The sequence below is a fragment of the Mus caroli genome, unplaced genomic scaffold (genome assembly GCF_978045245.1).
Source record: "Mus caroli unplaced genomic scaffold, Mus_caroli_1 scaffold_7, whole genome shotgun sequence".
NCBI classification, from domain to species: domain Eukaryota; kingdom Metazoa; phylum Chordata; class Mammalia; order Rodentia; family Muridae; genus Mus; species Mus caroli.
Window position 1 is genome coordinate 131,356,619 of NW_028227262.1, and position 15,487 is coordinate 131,372,105.

General features: G+C 36.2%; 1 protein-coding gene and 1 non-coding gene across 4 annotated transcripts in view; one reads left to right on the forward strand and one right to left on the reverse strand.

Annotated features, from left to right (window-relative positions):
- Cftr (CF transmembrane conductance regulator) overlaps positions 1–15,487 on the reverse strand; it is a 146,153-nt gene that overhangs the window by 52,256 nt on the left and 78,410 nt on the right. For all 3 annotated transcript variants that reach the window (XM_021164958.2, XM_085840806.1, XM_085840805.1), the window contains 3 exons: positions 13,104–13,190; positions 3,111–3,819; positions 1,210–1,338 (listed from right to left, as the gene is read on the reverse strand). In XM_021164958.2, the coding sequence (XP_021020617.2) occupies positions 1,210–1,338; positions 3,111–3,819; positions 13,104–13,190 (925 nt within the window). The remainder of the gene's footprint in view (positions 1–1,209; positions 1,339–3,110; positions 3,820–13,103; positions 13,191–15,487) is intronic.
- LOC115031463 (U6 spliceosomal RNA) lies at positions 6,399–6,505 on the forward strand. Its single transcript, XR_003837083.1, has one exon. It is a non-coding gene; the product is annotated as a U6 spliceosomal RNA (small nuclear RNA).

Sequence of the window (15,487 nt, forward strand, 5' to 3'; positions counted from 1 at the left end):
CCCCTGCCTTCCTTACCCAAAATGTCTTTTTTTTCCCTCACGTGAATATTGATGATTTGGATGTAAAATGTGCTAAAGACTCCTGTGTTTGAATACTTGGTCTCAAGCTACTGTGCTGTTTAGGAAGGTTATATATATATGCTTTCTGTTTGAGGGAATGTACCAAGTACCAAGAATATATATGTACATATATATATATATATATATATATATATATATATATATATGTACATATATACCCTTTCCTTAACTTTTCAGGTGCTTTATCATGGCAATGGGAAAAATAATAGAGTGACTAATACTGCATTCTTGTGCAGCAGGTCAGCACACAATGAAGTAATTATGTCATTGTGAAAGCTTCCCTCAATGGACACTGCCTGAGACAAAGGTGCAGCAGGCAAGTAAGGATCATTACCACGTGAGTCACTGCCTGCCTCATTAGATCACCTAGACAGACATCTAGAATTCTTTTCAGTACTTAACTTTAACTCATATTCACTCTTTGTAGGTTGGGATTCTGAATCTGTTAAAAACTAAATGTATGGAGGTGTAATAAATGATGTGAGGATTATAAATAACAAACTATATTTTACTTGTTAGATGTGTGGATTTTAGGAGCCCTTGTCACAAAAACAACAAAAAATTTACTTGAGATGACATAGTTATGTTATTGATTTTGTTATAGTAATCTCTTTACAGTACATATGAATCAAAATATGCTGATTACAAAAATATTTCCAATAACTTTTATTTTATAACAATTCACCATATATAGCATTTGTATTTATGCATACTTCCTTATGTCTGAAGTACTAAAATATCAATAGTAATTCTAACTGTGGATTTTAAAAGTTTTAACTTATTTTTCTGTGTATGAATGTTTTGCCTGCACACATGTCTGTGTAGTACATACATGTTGTTCTCACAGAGGCCAAAAAGAGTACCAGACTCCTGAGACTTCAGTTACAGATGCTGTAAACACCATGTGGGGGCCGGGAATTTGACTAGGTTCTCTGGGAAAGCAACCAGTGCCCTTAACCACATAGCTGCCTCATCAGCTCCTGTTGGTTTTCAGAAGCTATGAACTTTACAGGAAACTACCGTTGTACACATGCACATATACATGTGTATATGCTCATATGAATACATACAGCTTTTTTTATCCTTAATTTAAACTCACAGTTACAATTTCCAAACAAACATACTTACCTCAACCAGAAAAACCAGCACGCACCAGATCAGCACTACCAGTAAGCCTTTATGGAGAGTGAAATACCGTAGGTATGTGTTCCATGTTGTCACCGGGGGTATCTTTATCACATCATCAAGAAAACACTCCTGAGAAAAGAAGTGTGATTCTGAGACAATCCTACTCCATGCTGCCACTGAGCTTTTATTATGAATTCAGGGAAATAAGGGAACAGTACCATTTACAGCCAAGTATCTTTAAAAAATATAAGCCACTAAAAATGCCACGGGTGATGATGGCCACAGAGAATAGGATGTCTGCTCAAGCAATATAGTTTTAAAAGTAACAAACACAGTGAGACTTCTCAAACCTTAGCATTTAAATGCTTTACAGCCTACACCTTTTGTCAAATGAGTGAAGCTCCCAAACTCTTCAAGATTGAACTTGATTCAGTGATCCAGAGACAAGGGCAATTACAACTTGCTAGCTACTTGAGTCTTCTATTTTAGAAGCTGGCTTATGTTTGCATAGTCCTTAGGCATTACATGGTTGCTTTTCTAGCTATGACTTAAGTTACAAAATCCAATTACAAATATAGTCCTCTAAAAGCCTTTGTCTTTTGGAAGCTACATTATAAAAATGTGAGAAAAAGAGTCTATATATTCTAAAGGGAAAAGATGCCCTCATAAAATCCGTGAAGTTCATTAAGCAGCATTAGACTCACAAAGAAGGAAGCCTGTTAACCTGGAATAAGGTTTACTGATTAAAAATTAGATTGTTGAACTAAACTGCCCTTTATTTAAATTCAAGACCAAAAGGTAACATCGTAGGATGTTTGAATGGATAGAAGATACTGAATTTCTCAGAACTTTATTTTATTTCTTTGTAAATAGGGACAATGATGTCACAGTTAAGGAGACAAAAAGTGTGTTGACTGGAAGGTGAAATAATTGATGACTTAGTAACAAAATCAGGCAAAGAAAGCATTCTTTAAAATGCACACAAACCAAAATGTATAGACTTCAATTTGGGAATTTTATTTAGATGGATATTAAATCATATAGATGAATTACCTTTTAACAAATAAGTTTTAGATTATAGAAATATTGAGCATATATTTTTGAGAATTACTTATCCCTTTCTTTCACAACAGAGTGAACTCAGGCCCAGAGATGCTAAATAAATTGCAACTGCCCAAAAGTTAACTTTATATTAAAGACGGGCACCATTAAATATATCATCTACTAGGACTCTGTTTTAACTGCATCTAAGGTACAGCCACTGTTTGGTAAACAATAGCCCTCTTGTTTTCCATTGCTTTCTATTTTAAGAGAGGTCGTTTTGCTCCTTAACACACAGAGTTAAGAACTTTAATCTGACTACTGTCACTAATATATGCTGAGCTGCACATATCTTCCGTAGAGAAACCCTTTAAAAAACACAACACAAATCTGAAAGGTTAGAAACTATATGCTAACTAAATGCAGGCAGGAATGTGAATTTGTCTTGTCAAGAAGCCAGGTGTGTGTAATCCTTATCAAGGCCATGCCTTAGAAACACTTTTTGGTGTCTACATAAATGCAAGTATTTGTTTATATAATATTCTATTCCACCTTTTCCTAGAAAACCACTAAAGGAGACAATTATTAAGTTATAAAAGTGAATATCATTTCATGAGTCTAGTAGAAAAACTCAACACTGAGGCCCTGTTTTGGCTTACCACACATTTGTGGGGTGGGGATGATATTTCAATGATAACCAGAAATAGTTTTATGTTTCAAGTTGCTTACATAGGTAATGGACTATGTACCCTTAACCCATAGCCCACAATGGGATGCCATGAAATACATAGTATGTGACAAAATTTACTCCAATTATGGGGTTAGGATGAGATGTATCTTAAGACTTGACGGGTATATACCTTTAAATCTTCTTCATTAATTTCTTCAGTGATGTTCAATGTGCTATCTTGCGATAATCTCCTTGAATATACATCCACTTCATTTAAGCTTATCTGAGGGACTAAGGAGATTTTTCGAATAGAAGTTCTGGTCCTCTGAAGATTACTGGAGCCTGAGTTGGGTGTGAATGTCATCAGATCCAAAACAGACTGTCTTCTTCTGCCTGGAAATGTGGGGCCAGTGGCAATCATGTTGCTGCGCGGCAGAGCAGCCTCTCCCTGTTCAGAATCTGGAACTAGGGACAGTCTCTTTTCTTGGAGATCATCAGATTCTCCATCGATACATAATGGAGTCTTCTGCACAATGGAAATTTTCCTTACAGAGCTGAATGAATTTAAAATAGAGTTCTTCCTTTTTTCTCCCAACTCTCCAGTCTGTCTAAATGACTGTTTGGGTTTGTTCCAAGGGGCAGAGGAATCGTCTACTGAGAACCTGCGTAAGGTCTCAGTTAGAATTGAACTTCTTCTTTCCTCAGTAAACTGGTCAAAAGTATCATACCCCATGAGTTTTGAACTGAAGTCTGGACGTAGACTTTGTAGCTCAGAAAATGTCCCATAAAAATAGCTGCTGCCCTGATGCAAAATTAGTATTTTGTCAGCTTTCCTTAAGTGTTCCATTTTAGATGTAACCAAAATCCTAGTTTTGTTGGCCATCAATTTACAAACACAGCTTTGGAAATAGAAAAAGATATAAGATATTACTTCATAAATAGTGATGTATATTTAACTTCAGCATAAAGTTTCATTGCATAAAATCTATCATAGCATTTTATTGCTTTATTTAATACATTTGTACAAATAACCACTCCATCATAACTCTTAGGTGTCTCATGAATTGCAGTATGAAATAGCATATCTTCCTGTAAAGTAATTACTAGCAGACATAAAATCAAATACAATTTTTAATAATCAAGTATCTGATTTTAACCAAATCATTTTTTCTTTGGTCTTGATTTATTTTTCTAGAAAATAAAGGAATTATTAGATGTTCCTAAAAGTTTATATGTCCATATAACTTCTAAGATGTTAGAGATTTTCTATTTTTAGTTTTTAATGAATTTTCTCTTATATTTTATGTTGACTAATCTGTTTTCTTTAAAACAAAACATTACAACTGAGAAATACCTAATAAAGTTGACTTCTCCAATATCATTTTCCTACAGTTTAAAAGTTAAGTATTTAAGTGGACACTCCAGGGAAAATCTGTTTCTTTTATCCATTAAAATATAAGAAAGAAGAGCCATTAAATTCTCTTAAATATAAAAAATATTATTCTAGGTAAGTTTATGACAGTAAGACATTGGCAACTATAGTCAGAGCATCATAAAAATAGCATTGGGGGGAATTTCAGTTAATGGAATTTTCTCTTTGTCTCAAACTAGAGTCCTGCTGGGAACAGACTTCTGAAATGCATATGGCTACAGTGCTAGTCCATAATTCTGGCACTATGCAGGTTCTCCAGATACAAAGGAGCTCCCCCCAAACAAGTGAAGCTAAAATTATTATATGTAAAGGAAAACAACAACTGAACAAACAAAAACAGCACAGTGGCTCCTGGAAGATTTGAACAAGTAATCCAGACAAAGGTACTTTGTGCTCTGGACCACATAGAAAGATTCACGTGAAATTTTGTGGCAACCTTTCTGCTAAGAAGGCATCACACAGAGTCCATACCATGCTCTACCACCCAGAAGTCTATGTTCTTGTATTTTTATTGCTGGCTTAGAAAATGTTTGTCTGACCTGAGTCTTCAGCCTGGGCAGACCATCAGCTTGTCTGCTTTTCTGAAGACCACAGAGTCTGAAGGCTTCCCAGGAGATCTGCTATAGCCAGGGCCACAGGCCTCTCAGGAAACCTGGAGCAACCCAGGGACACAGGAGGCAGGCTCCAAACACAGACACCCAAGCCAGTTAACACCAGAGATAACCAGATGGCAAGAGGCAAGCAAAAGACCATACACAAAAGAAGCCAATATCTCAGGCACCATCAGAACCAAGTTCTTACACCACAGCAAGCCCTAGATACACCAACACACCTGAAAACCAGGATGCTGACCTAAAAATCCCATCCCATGAAGATAATAGAATCTTTTAAGATGATATAAATAACTCACTGAAAGAAATACAGCAAAACACAGATAAACAGGTAGAAGCCCTTAAAGAGGAAACAAATAAATCCCTTAAAGGAATACAGGAAAACACAATCAAACAGGTTAAGGAATTGAATAAAGCAGTCCATGAACTAAAAATAGAAGCAAACAGAGGCAACCCTATAAATGGAAACCCTAGGAAATAGGTCAGGAACTACAGATGCAAGCATCAACAAAAGAATACAAGAGATAGAAGAGAGAATCTCAGATGTAGAAGATACCTTAGAAGATATTGACACAACTGTCAAATAAAATTCCAAAACAAAAAACTCCTAACCCAAAACATCCAGGAAATCCAGAACACAATGAAAAGACCAAATTTAAGAATAATAGGAATAGAGGAGAGTGAAGATTCCCTACTGAAATGACCAGAAAATGTCTTCAACAAAATCATAAAAGAAAACTTCCCCAACCTAAAGAAAGAGATGGCCATAAAAGTACAAGAAGCCTATAGAACACCATGTAGATTGGAGCAGAAAAGAAAACCCTCTCTTCACATAATTATCAAAACACTACATGCACAGAACAAAGAAAAATATTAAAAGCTGTTAGAGAAAAAGGCCAAATAATATATATGGGCAGACTTACCAGAATTACACCAAACTTCTCAATGGAGACCCTAAAAACCAGAAGAGCCTGGACAGAGGTCATTCGGACTCTAAGAGAACACAAATGCCAACTCAAGCTGCTATAGCCTACAAAACTCTCAATCATCATAGATGGAGAAACCAAAATATTCAATGACAAAACCAAATTTAAACAATATCTATCTACCAATCCAGCCCTACAGAGGATTTTTGAAGGAAAACTCCAATACAAGGAGGGTACCTACACCAAAGAAAAACAAGACATTAATCATCTCACAAGAAAACTAAAAGTAAGAATCACATACACGTGATGCCACCTACAACAACAAACATAACAGGAACTAACAATCATCTCTCTTTAGTATCTCTCAATAACAATGGACTCAATTCCCCTATAAAAATACATAAGCTAACAGACTGGATATGCAAACAGGATTTTGTTATATATAAGAAATACACCTCAATGACAAAGACAGACACTAAGTAAGAGTTAGAGTCTGGAAAACGTCTACCGTGCTTGCTTCGGCAGCACATATACTAAAATTGGAACTATACAGAAAAGATTAGCATGGCCCCTGCACAAGGATGGCATGCAAATTCATGAAGCATTACATATTTTTCATGGCCTGAGAATAAATTCAGCATAAAATAAATGCAGATAAAGCTAAAAAAAAAATCTACCAAGCAAATGGTCCCAAGAAACAAGTTGAGGTTGTGATCTTAATATCCAATAAAAATAGACTTTCAACTAAAAGATATAAAGGACACTTCAAATTCATCAAAGATAAAAATCAATCAAGAGAATGTCTCAATTCTGAACATCTATGCCCCAAATAAAAGAGCATCCACATTCATAAAAGAAACTACTAAAGATCAAAACACACATTGGACCCCACATAATAATAGTGGGAGACTTCAACACCTCACTCTCACCAATGGGCAGGTCATTGAAACAGAAACTAAACAGAGGCACAATGAAACTAATAGAGGATATGAAGCAAATGGAAATATATATGTGTATATATATATATATATATATATATACATATATATATAAACATTTCACCATAAAACAAAAGATATACCTTCTTCTCATGGTACCTTTTCCAAATTTGACTATATAATTGGTCACAAAACAAGTCTAACAGATCCAAGAAGATTGAAATAATCCCATGCACTCTATCAGATCACCAAGTCTAGACTTCAAAAACAACAGAAAATCCACATACCTGTGGAAAGTGAACAACTCTCCATTCAATGATAAGTTGGTCAGGAAGGAAATGAAAGTAATTAAAGACTTTTTAGAATTCAATGAAAATGAAGGCACAACACACCCAAACTTATGGGACAGAATGACAGCAGTGCTAAAATGAAAACTCATAGCACTACAACTTAACAGCACACCTGAAAGCCCTAGAACAATGAAAAGCAAACACACAAAAGAGGAGTGAAAGTCAGCCAAACAGAAACAAAGAGAATGATACAAAGAATCAACAAAACCAAAAGCTAATTCTTTGAGAAAATCAACAATAGATAAAGCCCTAGACAAACTTACGGGCACAGAGAAAGTATCCAAATTAACAAAATCAACAATGAAAAGGGAGACATAACAACAGAAACTGAGGAAATTAAAACAAAAATCATCAGCTCCTACTACAAAAGCCTATACTCAAGAAAACTGGAAAACTCTAGATGAAAAGGATGATTTTCTAGACATATACAACGTATCAAAGTTAAATCAAGAGCAGGTAAACTATAAAAACAGGCCCATATTCCTTAAAGAAATAGAAGAACTCATTAAAAAAAAAAACCCAAGCAAAAAAATCCCAGGGCCAGATGGCTTTAGTGCAAAATCTAACAGACTTTCAAAGAAGAGCCAACACTCCTCAAACTATTCCATAAAATAGAAACAGAAGGAATGCTACCTAATTCATTCTATGATGACATAATTACTCTGTTATCTAAACTACACACAGACCCAACAACAACAAAAAAAGAACTTCAGAAAGTACTCATAAAGCAAACTGAATCTAAGCACACATCAAAATGGTCATTCACCACGATGAAGTAGGCATCATTCCAGGGCTGCAAGGTTGGTTCAATATAAGAAAATACATTAATATAATCCACTATATCAACAAACTCAAAGAAAAAAATCACATGATAATCCTATTAGATGCTGAAAAACCATTTGACAAAATATAACATGCTTTCATGTTAAAAGTATTGGAGAGATCAGGAATTCAGGGCCCATATCTAAACATAATAAAAGCAATATACAGCAAACCAACAGAAAATATCAAATTAAATGGAGAGACACTTGAAGCAATCCCACTAAAATAAGGAACAAGACAAGGATGCTCACTCTCCCCATACCTATTCAATATAGTTTTCAAGGTTCTAGCCAGAGCAATAAGACAACAAAAGGAGATGAAGGGGATACAAACTGGCAAAGAAAAAGTCAAGGTATCACTATTTGGAGATGATATGATAGTATAATTAAGTGACCCCAAAATTCTACCAGAGAACTTCTACAGCTTATAAACATCTTCAGCAAAGTGGCTGAACATAAAATTAACTCAAACAAATCAGTAGCCTTCCTTTATACTAAGGATAAACAGGACTGAGAATGAAAATAGGGAAACATCAAAAAAAAAAGAGAGAGAGAAAGAGAGAAAGTAACAAAGAAGGAAAGAAAGAAAGAAAGAAAGAGAGAGAGAGAGAGAGAGAGAGAGAGAATATCTTGGGGAAACTAACCAAACAAGTGAAAGATCTGCATGACAAGAACTTCAAGTCTCTCAAGAAAGAAATCATCAGAAAATGGAAAGATCTTCCATGCTCATGGATTGGTAGGATTAACATAATAAAAATGGCCATCCTACAAAAGGAGTCTACAGATTCAATGCAATACCCATCAATATTCCAACACAGTTCTTCAAAGACATGGAAAGAACAATTCTCAATTTCATCTGGAAAGAAACCAAAAAAACAGGAAAGCAAAAACAATTCATAACAATAAAAGAACTTCTGGGGAAATCATCACCCTGACCTCAAGCTATACTATAGAGCAATAGTGATAAAAAAAAATGAATGGTATTGGTACAGAGACAGGTTGATCAATGGAATTGAATTGAAGACCCAACAGTAAAAGCACATACTTATGGATAGTTGATCTTTGACAAAGAAGCAAAAAAATATACAAAGGTAAAAAAATCTTCAATAAATAGTGCTGATCTAACTGGGAGTCAGTTTGTAAATGAATTAAAATAGATCCATATTTGTCACTTTGCACAAAGCTCAAGTCCAAGTGGATCAAGAACCTAAACAAAAAACCCAGATAAGATAAATCTAACAGAAAAGAAAATGGGAAAGTGCCTCGAACTCATGGGCATGGAGGTTGGGGGGAAAGTTGGGGATTAGGGGGTGTGGGTGGGGATTTCCTAAACAAAACTCCAATGACTCAGGCTCTAAGATCAAGAATTGATAAATGGTACTCCAGGAAACTGTAAAGCTTCTGTAAGGCAATGGACATTGTCAATAGGACAAATTGGCAACCTACAGATTGGGAAAAAAAATCTTCATTAATCCCACATCTCATAGTTGGCTAATATCCAAAATATATAAAGAACTAAAGAAGCTAACTTCCACAAAACCAAATAACCCAATCAGAAAATGGGGTATAGAACTAAACAGAGAATTCACAACAGAGAAATTTTGAATAGCAATTAAAGAAATGTTCAAAGTCCTTTTTGATCAGGGAAATGCAAATCAAAATGACCTTGAGATTCAACCTTTACACCAATCAGAATGGCTAAGATCAAAACCTCAGGTGACGGCACATTTTGGCAAAAATGTGGAATAAGAGGAACACTCCTCTATTGCTGGTGGGATTGCTAGCTGGTTCAACAACTTTGGAAATCAATCTGGAGGTTCCTCAGAAAATTAGAAATAATTGTAAATGAAGAGCCAGCTATACTGTTCCTAGGTATATACTAAAAAGATGCCCCACCATGCCACAAGGGCACAAGTCCACTGTGTTTATAGTCTCCTTATTTTTGTTATCCAGAAGCTGTAAACAACCCAGATGTCCCACAACGAAAGAATAGATACAGAAAATGTGGTACATTTACACCTTGGAATACTATGCAGCTATTAAGAATGAGGACATCCATTTGCCTAAGAATTTCATAACATGTTCAGGTATTGGCAGGGTAGGAAACAGGAGTGAAGCACTGAGGGCAAGCAGAATGAATGAAAACAGGCAACTCAGGTGGTGGGATGTGGGGGGACCTTCTAGAATATACTAGAGACCTGAGAAGTGGGGGACTCTCAGGACTCAAAGGGACCTTAGGTAAAATACCCAACAGTGTTGAGAGAGAACTTATAGAGTCCACCTCCAGTAGAAAGACAGGGCATCCAGTTGAGGGATGGGGTTGCCATCACACAATCCAAAACTCAGACCTAGAATTATTCCTGTCTAAAAGAACTGAGGGAAAGGAGGTCCACTGACTGGTCCAAACTGGGAGCCATCTCAACGTGAGTCTCCAAGGTCTGATGCTATTACTGATGCTATGATGTACTTATAAACAGGAGCCTAGCATGGCTGCCTTCTGAGAGGCCCAACAAAGAGATGACTGAGACAGAAGCAGATCCTTATACCCATCCAATGATCAGAAGTTGGGGACCCCTGTGGTTGAATTAGGGAAAGGCTGGAAGAATCTGAGGAAGAGGGTGATCCAATAGGAAGACTAGCTGTCTCAACAAAGCTGAACTTCCCAAAATCTCTCAGACACTGAGCCACCAACCAGGCAGCATACACTAGTAGGCTCCCAACATATTTACAGTTGAGGATTGCCTATTTTGGCATTAATGAGAGAAGATGCATGCACATAACCCTTGAGAGGCCCCAGGGAATGGGGAGGTCTGGTGCGGTGTGGGCATGTAAGGGGGTGGAGAGACATCATCTTGGATATAGGGGAAGAGAAATGGGATGAAGAACTATCAGAGGGCAGAACAGGAGGGGGATAATGACTGCACTTTAAAAAAATGATTACAGAAAATAAAATATAAAAAAAATACTAAAAAAGATAGAATAGCGATTGAAGGAAGTTCACCAGTAACTGGCCCAATTTGATAACTATCCCATGGGAGAGAGCCAATTCCCAACACTATTAATGATATTATGCTTTCACATAGAACCCTAGCAAATGTGTCTTTTTAGAGGCTTCATCCAGCAGGTAATGGAAACAGATGCAGAGATCCACAGCCAAGCATTAAGCAGTTTTTGGGAGTCTTTTGTAAGAGGAGGGGATAGGACTGAGGGAGGTAGAGGGGTCAAGGACACAACAAAAAGACCTACAGAGTATACTAACCTGGGCCCATGGGAGCTCAGAAAGACTGAACCACCAACCAGAGAGCCTGCAGAGACTAAACCATATGTAGCAGTTGTGCTGTTTGGCCTTCATGTGGGTCCCCTAACAACTGCAATGGGGCTGTCTCTGAATCTATTGCCTGCCACTGGAATTCCCTTCCTCTAGCTGAGCTGTGTTGTCAGGGAAAGGATAGACTTGTGCTGTGACTTGACGTCCCATGGCTGGCAGGTATCCAAGGGGCAAGGGGACATTCCCTTCTCTGAGAAGACTCATGGTGTGTGTGTGGGGGGGGGGATTTGTGAGGGTGATACTGGGAGAGAGGAGTTTTGTAAAGTGAATAAATAAATGAATTAACAATTATCAAAGTCTTAATGATGTAACTTTAGTAAATAAAATACTATGTTTAGGCTCTCTCTGATTATTAAGCTCAAGTTGAAGAATAAATAATATTGAGAATCATCAGGGAAAAGAGAGCCAGCTTGCATCTAAAAAAAAAAAGAAAGAGAAAAAAGAAAGAGCAAAAGAAGAAAATGTTTGTCTTACAGAGTGTTATATGCTTAAAGTGGTCAGCATTCTGACAGTAATGGACACAGAGAACTTGATGCAATGGGAATTACAAAACAACTTTACAGACTCAGAAGACAATAGGATGCTAATGCACAGCTGTAGTGAAGGAGATGCAAAAAGCTTTAAGGGAAGGAGAAACATACTAGGACCTTCTACAACCTTTTTCATTAGATTAAAATAAGCAAGAGAAGATGAAGTGAACTATGAAAATACATTGTCATGTAGGGACTTCTTCACTATAGATTTGATCCGAAGCGTATGAGCAAAAACGAGGACTGGGATCTGTGGGCTAGAGATGGCATTGTTGGGACTTGGCCCTTCATTCAGAGATCACGATGTTCTCGGGATTGTGACCGGATAAACCATGCTAATAAACATCATGCAACTGAAACATAAACTGAAAATGTCAAAACAAACATGCCACATTATTCCACCTCTGAATAAAAGTAGCTTCAGGACTGAGACCTTCTGTTGGCTTCATGTGTTAAGTATAGTAAAGTCCATTAGTGAAACATGTTAGTCCACATATTTTAAGACACAATAAGCAGGGCTCTAGAATATTTCAACCTTTAGCACAATGTCCTAAAGTAAAATTTTGAAATAAATTAATAATTAAATCATCTTAAAACACACACTACATTCTATCCTTAAAACAAAAACTCATTTGTTTCTAGAGTGCTATAATGTCTATTCTAATAAGCTACTTTGTTGTCCATAAAATTATTTTAACATTTGAAATCAAATGGTATAACTAATGGTATCTCTTAGAGATATTACACCAATTTGGGCTCTAATAAAAACTTTAAGAAAATATCTAGGTTCTCTGTGACCAAAGAGGGGCATCTGAAGAGGACTAAGACAGATACAGTATGGGCATTCACCAATAAACATTATTTTCTTTCTAAAACAACATAAAATAAAAATACTAATACAGAATGGTAGGTGGAATTTTAAAAGTGAACTACTTAAAATACTGGAAGACTTCTCAAGATAGCAAAATGTAAACAATTCTTAAATATCAACTGTTAGAACAGGAGAGCAATCAAGAAATTGGCTTCAGATGTGATCATCAGAAAAGGGTTTGGTAGAAGCAACTTCACCCTTGACCATTAAGGGGATGCCAGAACTGAATAAGCACTGTGCTATATCCTGATGTTTTGAGCAATAGAAATAGTGGATATCACTCTGGAGCTAATATGCTCATATGCAGCCTTTGGTGAAACAGACATTTATTATCTTTTAACATGAGCATTATAAGTAACTCAGTCATAGAACATACCTTTCAAATACTTGTTCTTCAGTAAAAACATCTAGATATCCAAAAGGGGAATCTAATAGGTACAAATCAGCATCTTTATATACTGCTCTATAAACAAAATGGAAAGAAAGTTAGGATCCCTCAAGACCTTTTACTTCATTGAGAATAGATATTTTAAACACAGAACTTGTGTTATACAATGGTCATCAAATCCATGTACTGAAAGCACACTTGTCACAGCACAGAGCACAAGGAGTACTGTTAGTAACTTCTGTACTGTGTGTTTGACGGTTTTTACCTGCATGTATGTGTACCATGTGTGTTCAGTGCCTACGGAGACCAAAAGAAAATGTCGGGTGTGCTGGGTTACCCATTACAGATGGTTGTGAAGCAGGTTAATACTGTGACTCCAGCCTGGAACCTTTGGAAGACCAGCCAGCGCTCTTCACCAATGAGCTATCTCTCCCCAGCTCTTATTTCACTTGAAATTGCAACTAAAAACAATTTGAGTTGACTTACAATAGTAAAAATAGAAAGGTATACTTTCCAAACTAACAAAAAGGAGATAATTTCTTTATACATTTTATGTTTTCAAGTGTGATTACTAATAATGCTACCTCTATCCCAGTTACAGAGGACAGCCTTTAGAAGTTATTTATTGATACTTTTGTTTTTAAAATGTAGTTAATCATCACAAATAAGAAAAACAATGAATAAAAGAGAAATAGCAAAAAAAAATTCGAGATTAAGTCATAAAGCCCTTTATGCTCAGGGTGGGGACATCCTCTTGGAGATGGAGGTTAGAGGTAGGGAGGAGGTATGGGATGGGGAGCGGTCGGGGGCAGACTGGGAGGGGGATGAATTCTGGACTATAAAAAAGGATTAAAGAATAAAAACAAACAAACAAGCCCTTTATGCTGTAAATTGTCTCGAAGGAAACATAGAAGAGCCAATGGATTTCATAAAAGTGAATTCTCACGTCTTTATCAACATTTAGATTTTATTTATTTCTCTGTAATATAATCAAATATATTTGTCCATTCTGAAACTAATATAGATTTAATATCCATCAGAGGCAGGAAGAAGATGGAAACTTAGTCCAACAGCAAAGCTGTTGGTGGTCATTTTGCAAAATGATGAGGATTAAGTAAGATTATCAAGGTGGGATTTCATGATTGGATAATGGTGGCTTCATGAGGAAAGGAATACCAGAGAACACACACACACACACATTCCTTTTTTTTTCTTGACATATGATTTTTTTTGTGTGCTGTCTCAAGACTCTGCCAACAAGAAGCCATCACTGGATATGACTCCTTTACCTTAAACAGTAAGTGGAAATAAAAAAGAAGTGATTTTTCTGTAAAATTTACTCTGAATATATTGGTAAATTATTAGTGCAAAACCAGGGTAAAAACCCTTGTTCACATGTGTGGCCAGTTTCTCAAGATTAAAATGTGTATATTCTTCATATAAAAGTGGATGACATATTTATTGCATATGTAAATAAGAATAACATGTGCAACTATAAAAATAGTAGAGCCATACATTGTACATAGCAAATATGACTAAATCTTAAACTAGTAAATATTAATACTATACTGAAGTCACATACCATATTTTACTTAAACCTCAAATGGAATGCTTAAGATATGACCTTTGCCACACAGATAAGGGAATTAGCTTCCAATCATTTTGAAGCCATTGTCTGGAAATTCTATCTATTGATCTGATTTCGCAGTGTATTTTCCAGACTGAAGCATAGTTTAATGTAAGGAGTCAAGATGACCTTGATTAAATAGTGACTGTATCATTTCCTTGTGGCCTTTGGCAAGTTAATGTCTGACTACCTCAATTATCTTGTGATTTCTTCCATAAAATAAAGAAAACAATTTCTGCTTCTAGTCTTGTATGGGTCTTGAAATCATAAACATACATTCAGAGACAGACAGACAGATAGACAGACAGACAGGCAGACAAAGGGAGGGGGAGACGGAATGGTATCAAGGGTCAGTTGTAGGTACTTAGTGTTTACTTTTCCAGGAGATGGAAGATAAATGGCCAAGATACCAAGATACCACTGAGCCAATGTGATTTCTCATTAACAGCTTTGGTAATGTAGTAAGAATTTTGTTTCAATAAAACTAGAGAGCATTTGAAATCCCATACCACCAATTGTCTTTAAACGGAAGCTACAACTTAAATAAAATACTTTCATTCTGACAATAATTAAACATGACCATGAGGACAATCAGCATCACAAATGAAGGCATGTATTCAGTATAAAGCTTACCGGGTGTGGTGGCACACACTTTCATCCTAGTATACAGAAACAAACACAGAAAGATCCTAATTTCTAAATAGGGAGACCTTGTCCTTTGTCTGTAAACAAGTGAGAAACCTTA